Source organism: Pangasianodon hypophthalmus, chromosome 9, assembly GCF_027358585.1.
Source record: "Pangasianodon hypophthalmus isolate fPanHyp1 chromosome 9, fPanHyp1.pri, whole genome shotgun sequence".
NCBI lineage: Eukaryota > Metazoa > Chordata > Actinopteri > Siluriformes > Pangasiidae > Pangasianodon > Pangasianodon hypophthalmus.
In genome coordinates, this window is record NC_069718.1 from 243911 (window position 1) to 252605 (window position 8695).

At 45.8% G+C, this 8695-nt stretch overlaps 1 protein-coding gene across 1 annotated transcript in view; it reads right to left on the reverse strand.

Annotated features, from left to right (window-relative positions):
• Positions 1-563: 563 nt before the first annotated feature.
• Positions 564-8695, reverse strand: part of akap9 (A kinase (PRKA) anchor protein 9) — a 92391-nt gene continuing 84259 nt past the window's right edge. Inside the window, 9 exon segments of the mRNA XM_053236686.1 lie at positions 564-1307; positions 1415-1545; positions 3359-3473; positions 4942-5024; positions 5257-5498; positions 5642-5833; positions 6331-6507; positions 8188-8299; positions 8458-8615. Of these exon segments, the coding sequence (XP_053092661.1) occupies positions 1264-1307; positions 1415-1545; positions 3359-3473; positions 4942-5024; positions 5257-5498; positions 5642-5833; positions 6331-6507; positions 8188-8299; positions 8458-8615 (1254 nt within the window). The 3' untranslated portion in view covers positions 564-1263.

The window sequence follows — 8695 nt, forward strand, 5'->3', positions numbered from 1 at the left end:
AAACCTGACCATTCACTAGCAGTTATTTATGTGAGGCAGGGTTCGGTGCTCTCGTTGGATGGAGGTCAGATGTAACAGCGGAGATGTGACACACAAACCCAGTGCAGAGAGCCTGCAGATACACACTCTTACACACACCGATTCATAAAAACATTAAATGTGAAAATATAAAGAACTAATTTGCTGTCTTTCCCTCTTTAATGAATGTGTTTTTATATTAATTTAATATTGATAATCATTAAATAAGAAAGTTACCTATCATTCTCTGGATTGTGCACTTATTTACTGTAATACACTGTGTATACTCTATGTGTTTATAATTTGTACTAATTGCCACTACAAGATACATTAGAGGAGTTTTTCAGAATTTTGAGCCCTTAATATGTGAGTTATGGCTTTTTTCTTGCTAATTTTTTAAGATCATTAACTCTATGATGAAAAGAGAGGACCGAGTGAGGCTGTGCCATAGCAGAGAAAAACAAGATCAAAAGAAATTACAGATTGAGCATCTTGTTTAAAGACTTGTTTAAAAACATGAAACAAACAAAATGAGACCAAAGAAATACTGTTGAAATATTATATTAATCTTTATTTCAGTGTTGACAAAATACCCATAAAAGTCAAAGCTCCTGCCTTTACAAAAATATGTCTTCTACAAAGTGTCCTCTGTGTTCGCTTCTGGAGAGCCGGCTAATAAAACAGTGTTAGTGTGTGTGATAACACTGACGACGCACTGCAGCTCCCTGACACGCACACACACTGCTAATCACATCGAGTCGTATCATCTCCATCAAATGATAAATGTTTGTCCCGTGACCTTCAGCTGTGAACAGTGTGTCATCTCACACACACACGGTGTCGGTGTTATCACGAATCCAGCAGCAGCGAGCGAGAAACCCAAACACCCTGTACACCACATCCACTCTATAAATTAACTTAAATTAGCATTCCCACACATGTACACATAGAACAGGATTACTGTAAACTGCAAACATAACAAACACTCCTAATGTACAGACGACTGTGTGTGTGTGTGTGTGTGTGTGTGTGTGTGTGTGTGTGCGCGCGTGTGTGTTTGGTCCCTCAAATAGTGAATCCACATTAATTATATGTACAAAAGCACAGCAGCTCAGTGTGATAAAAGGCAACTGAGTGGATGTGTGTGTGTGGATGTGTGGATGTGTGTGTGTGGATGTGTGGGTGTATGTGTGTGTGTGTGTGTGTGTGTGTGTGTGTTGATTTGTTCAGTTTCACTGAAGATCTCTATCTTCTGATTCCAAAGTGCAACTGAGTATACGAGGACGATCCTGCAGAAAGACAACGTTGACAAGTTGAAATTAGATTTTAAGATGCTAGCTAATGTTAGTGTGTGTGTGTGTGTGTGTGTGTGTGTGTGTGTGTGTGTGTGTGTTACCTGACTGCACACTCCCCAGTCTACGCTGCAGAGCCTCCAGTCTGGTGATGTAATCAGAGAGTGCTCGATCTGGATCATAATTCTGTAGATGAGAACACAACACTCCTCCATCTGTACTTATCCCTCCATACCTAGACACAGAGAGAGAGAGACACAGTGAGAGAGATATAGGTAGAGTGTGCAGTGTGTGTGTTACCTGTGCTGTGTGGAGTGTGCAGTGTGTGTGTTACCTGTGCTGTGTGGAGTGTGCAGTGTGTGTGTTACCTGTGCTGCGTGGAGTGTGCAGTGTGTGTGTTACCTGTGCTGTGTGGAGTGTGCAGTGTGTGTGTTACCTGTGCTGTGTGGAGTGTGGTGTGTGTGTGTGTGTTACCTGTGCTGTGTGGAGTGTGCTGTGTGTGTGTTACCTGTGCTGCGTGGAGTGTGCAGTGTGTGTGTTACCTGTGCTGTGTGGAGTGTGCTGTGTGTGTGTTACCTGTGCTGTGTGGAGTGTGCAGTGTGTGTGTTACCTGTGCTGCGTGGAGTGTGCAGTGTGTGTGTTACCTGTGCTGTGTGGAGTGTGCAGTGTGTGTGTTACCTGTGCTGTGTGGAGTGTGCAGTGTGTGTGTTACCTGTGCTGTGTGGAGTGTGCAGTGTGTGTGTTACCTGTGCTGTGTGGAGTGTGCTGTGTGTGTGTGTGTGTTACCTGTGCTGTGTGGAGTGTGCTGTGTGTGTGTTACCTGTGCTGTGTGGAGTGTGCAGTGTGTGTGTTACCTGTGCTGCGTGGAGTGTGCAGTGTGTGTGTTACCTGTGCTGCGTGGAGTGTGCTGTGTGTGTGTTACCTGTGCTGTGTGGAGTGTGCAGTGTGTGTGTTACCTGTGCTGTGTGGAGTGTGCAGTGTGTGTGTTACCTGTGCTGTGTGGAGTGTGCAGTGTGTGTGTTACCTGTGCTGCGTGGAGTGTGCAGTGTGTGTGTTACCTGTGCTGTGTGGAGTGTGCAGTGTGTGTGTTACCTGTGCTGTGTGGAGTGTGCTGTGTGTGTGTGTGTGTGTTACCTGTGCTGTGTGGAGTGTGCTGTGTGTGTGTTACCTGTGCTGTGTGGAGTGTGCAGTGTGTGTGTTACCTGTGCTGTGTGTGTGTTACCTGTGCTGTGTGGAGTGTGCTGTGTGTGTGTTACCTGTGCTGTGTGGAGTGTGCTATGTGTGTGTGTGTGTGTTACCTGTGCTGTGTGTGTTACCTGTGCTGCGTGGAGTGTGCAGTGTGTGTGTTACCTGTGCTGCGTGGAGTGTGCAGTGTGTGTGTTACCTGTGCTGCGTGGAGTGTGCAGTGTGTGTGTTACCTGTGCTGCGTGGAGTGTGCTGTGTGTGTGGAGTGTGCTGTGTGTGTGTTACCTGTGCTGTGTGGAGTGTGCTGTGTGTGTGTGTGTTACCTGTGCTGTGTGTGTGTTACCTGTGCTGTGTGGAGTGTGCTGTGTGTGTGTTACCTGTGCTGTGTGGAGTGTGCTGTGTGTGTGTGTGTTACCTGTGCTGTATGTGTGTTACCTGTGCTGTGTGGAGTGTGCAGTGTGTGTGTTACCTGTGCTGCGTGGAGTGTGCAGTGTGTGTGTTACCTGTGCTGTGTGGAGTGTGCAGTGTGTGTTACCTGTGCTGCGTGGAGTGTGCAGTGTGTGTTACCTGTGCTGCGTGGAGTGTGCAGTGTGGAGTGTGCTGTGTGTGTGTTACCTGTGCTGTATGTGTGTTACCTGTGCTGTGTGGAGTGTGCTGTGTGTGTGTGTGTGTTACCTGTGCTGTATGTGTGTTACCTGTGCTGTGTGGAGTGTGCAGTGTGTGTGTTACCTGTGCTGCGTGGAGTGTGCAGTGTGTGTTACCTGTGCTGTGTGGAGTGTGCAGTGTGTGTGTTACCTGTGCTGCGTGGAGTGTGCAGTGTGTGTGTTACCTGTGCTGCGTGGAGTGTGCAGTGTGTGTGTTACCTGTGCTGCGTGGAGTGTGCAGTGTGAGGTGACTCGCGTCCTGTTCTTCCTCTGTTTGTTCCTCTTCTCTCCCCATATGGTTGCAGGTAGGGAGAGTCGTTCCTCCCCTCCATCACTGCACACACACATTCCACAAATGAGGACTCTAGAACATTCCCTAGATCCTAGAAGTGCACTGAGGATCACAGAGCTGCACTGAGGCTCACAGAGCTGCACTGAGGATCACAGAGCTGCACTGAGGATCACAGAGCTGCACTGAGGATCATAGAGCTGCACTGAGCCTCCCAGTGCTCCTAGAACAGTTGATAACCAACAAAACAGACTTCATGTGAAAACTGTGATGAATTTACTGGTTACACAACTGCACTATGTGTCCATGTAGTACACAGTTATAGAAGGGAATGATTTATAATCGCACTATCCGTGTCACCCAGATGAGGATGGTTCCCTTTTGAGTCTGGTTCCTCTCAAGGTTTCTTCCTCATATCATCTCAGGGAGTTTTTCCTCACTACCGTCAGCTCTGGCTCACACATTAGGGATAAATTTATACATTTAAAATATAAATATTATAACCAGAATTTATATATTTCGGTAAAGGTGCTTTGTGACATTATCCGTTGTTAAAAGCTTTATACAAATAAAATTGAATTTGAATTGAAATAGAAATAGTGCTGCACTGAATACTCTAGAACATTCTACAACTGAACCAAGGAACCTAGAGCTGTACTGAGGATCTTAGAAATGAGGATCTAGAGCGATACACAGGATTGTAGAGCTGCATTGAGGATCCTGGAAGCACACTAGGACATTCTCAAGCCACACTGAGGATTCCAGAAGCACACTTGGGATCTTATAGCTGAACTGAGGATTTTAAGGACACAATGAGCATTGTAGAACCTTCAGATTGAGGACTGCAGAATAGTGAGATGCCACAAATACACACGGCCAAAAGTATGTGCACCCCTGACCATCACACCCATATGTGCTTGTTGAACATCTCACTGCAGATTTATTCCCCTGTGTTTGCTGTTATAATGAGCTCCACTCTTCTGGGAAGCTTTCCACTAGATGTTGGAGCGTGGCTGTGGGGATTTGTGTTCATTCAGCTACAAGAGCATTAGTGAGGTCAGGCGCTGATGTTGGGATGTCGAGGAGGTCTGGGGTTCAGTCGGTGTTCCAGTTCATCCCAAAGGTGTTCAGTGGGGTTGAGGTCAGGGCTCTGTGCAGGACACTCGAGTTCTTCCACTCCAACCTTCACACACCATGTCTTCATGGAGCTCGCTTTGTGCACAGGGGCATTGTCATGCTGGAACAGGTTTGAGCCTCTTAGTTCCAGTGAAGGGAAACTGTAAAGCTACAGCACACAGAGACGTTCTATACAACTGTGTGCTTCAGAGTTTGTGGCAACAGTTTGGGGAAAAAAAAACACATGGGTGCGGTAGTCAGGGGTGCACATACTTTTGGCCATATAGTGTATTAGAGCCTTACTGAGGATTCCAGAAATACAGTTATCATCCTTGTGTGTGTGTGTGTGTGTGTGTGTGTGTGTGTGCGTTTGTGCGTGTGTGTGAGAGAGAGATACCTGGGCTCTGTCCTACACCATTCCTGTTGATGTTGATTGATCCTCCTGTCACCTTCTGCCATCTCCGAACCAGAAAACGCATCCTGAGGATCCAAACATAGCTAATGAGTCGAGTAAATGTGTTCTGATTGGCTGTGAGCAGTACAGTATGATCTCATTGGCCAAGAGAAGTAGGATGTGTTCTGATTGGCTGTGAGCAGTACAGTGTGATCTGATTGTTCAAGAGCTGAATGGTGTGTTCTGATTGGCTGAAAGCAGTATGGTGTGTGATTTGGGGAACATTCATCTATATATGTCTTAGTTTGAGTGTTTTACCTGAAGAGGGCGATGCAGACGCGGGCGGCTGATCGGAAGCGTGTGTATCCACGGCGCCGGTGACTTACACACTCCAGAAAGGTGGGGTGTGTGTACGCATGTGGGCCGGTCATGCTTGCAATCAGTGAGAGCGTAGCCTCCTCACACTCCTGAAAGCCACCCAGCAGCAGCAGCAGGTATTTCTTTTGGTAGATCAGGGCTTTGCGGAAACTCTCAGAACGCAGGTATTTTCCATAAATCCTCTGCACAGAGTGGGAGGAGTTACACTCTACATATTATCAACTAATTTTATAACAGAATGTGATTAATTTATACTATTAATTTCTTACTCATGGTTACCTACTGCTAATATGAATTTTATATGAATAACGTATAATTAAATCACCTTTAGCGTCGCATTGTCAGCATCGGCCGTGCTGAGGTCTCGCACCGTGTCAGAGCGAATCTCTGCCCGAAGACGTGAAATCTCCGCCTCTGCCTGATGGAGAGATTTCTCCATTCTGCTCTTCTCTCTCATCCACACCTCCCTCTGTACCTCCGACACACCCTCCGGGACCTCGGAGCCAGGCCTGAGGGACTACAGAGAGCAAGGGAGAGACAGAACGAGACAGGGAGAGAGAGAGACAGAGAGAGAGAGAGAGAGAGAGAGAGAGAGAGAGACAGAGGCAACAGGAAACATTTCTGTTTTGTCAGGATTTAATTTATCAAAGTCAATGCTGTGAATTGACACAGATAAATTTGTTTCCATTAAAATGCTAACAATAACAAATGAAAGGTCATATTTACATTTACCTCTTTTGGCTGATGTGTTCATCCAAAGCGATTTACAATTGAAACAGAATACAACTGAGTGGTACAGGTCTTGCTAAAGGACCCAACAACGGCAGGTTGGTGGTGCTCGGATTTGAACTCACAACCTTCCCATCGTTAGCCCCATGCGTTAACCCCTGAGCCACCACTATCCACCAGCTAATGCGGTTTTAAACAATACAGTGTAATGTTTTGATTTGGATGTTTCACGGATTTATACCAAGAGAGTATATTTTTAAGAACAATAAAATGGCTTGCACTGACGCTATGGGCCTTAAGGTGGCGCAGTCTCCTGAGCTCCTCCTCCAGTCTCAGAATCTGATTTCTCAGCTCGTTCTTCTCCTCTGTTAGACGACTGACAAAACCTGTTAGCTCTGCGTTCTGACGCAGCAGTCGCTCCGTTAACACACTGGAGAAACCTCCAGTCAGCAGGGCAGCACTCTAAGGACACACACACAAACATAGAGAGGAATAAGAAATGTGTACCTTGCAATATCCCAAATGACTCCCTGGTCCCTACTCTGTACACTGGAGAATCACCCCCCTCGTGAAAATTAACAACTAGCTAGCATGTAGCCTAGGCTAGCAGTTTTCCAATCTATGTGCTCATGTATGCTTATGGGATCTGCATTCCTCTATGTTCCCCATGTTGTTGCCCTGCCAACTTCCCTGTGTTATTAATGATCTGCATCTCCATGTGGTTATTTGATTTGTCTCCCCTGCATTGTTACTCCACTCTCCCTGCATCCTTACTTCGATCAGCATCACCCATGCCTTTCCCTAATATACAGTCCCCTCTGAAAGTATAGGGCTGGCAAGTCCAATTAATTTATTTTTGTTATACACTGAAGACATTTTTCATCTCCTCTTCAGGAGGTGAAATGCTGCTCAGTTGGGTTAAGGTCTGCTGATGGACTTGGCGAGTCTAAAACCTTCCACTTTTTCCCCTGATGAAGTGCTTTGTTGTGTTGCAGTGTGTTTTGGGTCGTTGGCTTGCTGCATGATGAAGTTCCTCCCAGTTAGATTGGACGCATTTCTCTGTAAATTGTCGGACAGAATGTTTCTGTAGCTTCTGAATTCATTCTGCTGCTACCATCATGAGCTCCATCATCAATAAAGATTAGTGAGTCTGTTCCAGAAGCAGCCATGCAAGCCCAAGCCATGACACTACCTCCATGTCTGGTTGTTAGTGCACTAGTACCTCCTCTCTCTTTCAGGAGAAAAGAGACAACATTCCAAATTGTTGTATTGGCTATGCCCAATGCTTGTGCAATGGCTCTGATTGCTTTTCTCTCTTTTCTCAGCTTCAAAATGACTTGCTTTTCTCCCACAGAAAGCTCTCTGGTCTTCATGTTGGTTTATCCTTTTTAACAACAAATGCAGTCTTCACAGGTGAAACCCATGCTCTAAGTTGCCATGTTCTAAGTTGTTTAACACGTCTAGATGTGAACATCAGGAAATGAAAGCTAAAATTTGATCTCCAATTTAGATCTCCAATCTTATTGTTCCACTACTTTTGGAGGGAACTGTATGTTCCCTTTATTGTTACCTTGGTCTGCAGCTTCTGTATAGTTACCCTCATCAGCATCCTGCATTATTACCCCAATCTTTATACCCTGTGTGATTACCCAACGTGACCCCATTATTGGTAATTCCAATCTGCATCCTGCACTGTTAGCCTGATCTCCTTACCCTGTGCTTTACCTGATCTGCATGTGTGTTGATAACCCCATCTGCATCCCCCAATATCGTGACCTGGTCTGCATCCTCCTGTATCATTACTTTGACCAATATCACTGCATCATTACTCAATCTGCATCCACCTGTATTGTTACACCAATCTTCTTAATCCCCTTGTATCGTTACCCTAATTAGTATCCCCCTGTATCATTACTCTGATCGGCATCCCTGCATCATTAACCTGATCTCCGTCCCATGTCATTACCTGATCTCCGTCCCATGTCATTACCTGATCTGTATCTCTACCAAGTCCTTACACCAGTTTGCTGTCCCCTGTTACTTAAGTTGTGTTCCGTTGTGTTAAGTTGTTATTTGATCTGTACCCCCACCTAATCCCTACGTTCTTACTCAGTACCTGCAACAGAAACAAGTTTGTCTCACCTCTGGTCCAGCAGGGGGTGCTGAGGAGAATTTCTGCAGGAATGACACTACATCCTGAATGTTCCTCTGTAACCAACTGAAGCTCTCTCTGTCAGCACCCTCCACAGTGAGCCTAAGGTAGCGGGAGAAACAGGATTATTTGGTACTGCAATCACTTTCAGACCTCTTCGGGTTTTCTGGACTTGACAGCAGGTACACTATGTTAGTACACTTCATAGTGCACCCACACCTATAGACCTGACTGTATCTACGGATGCTTTTTCCACATACCTGTTGATTTTGCTGGCAATTTGCTGTAGCTTTGCAATAACGCTGCCCATGTCCCTGAGATCTGTTGCCCCTGCTGTGCTCGGGAAGGGTATACTGATGGAGTCCAGAGGCACGGTTTTGTCCGATTTCTGCCCCAACCCCCAGTCACCCATTCTCTCCTGTTCACACAGTTAAAGCAACAGTTCAATACATAACAACTATTAGACATCAGACACCAAATTAGACCTCTAATTAGACA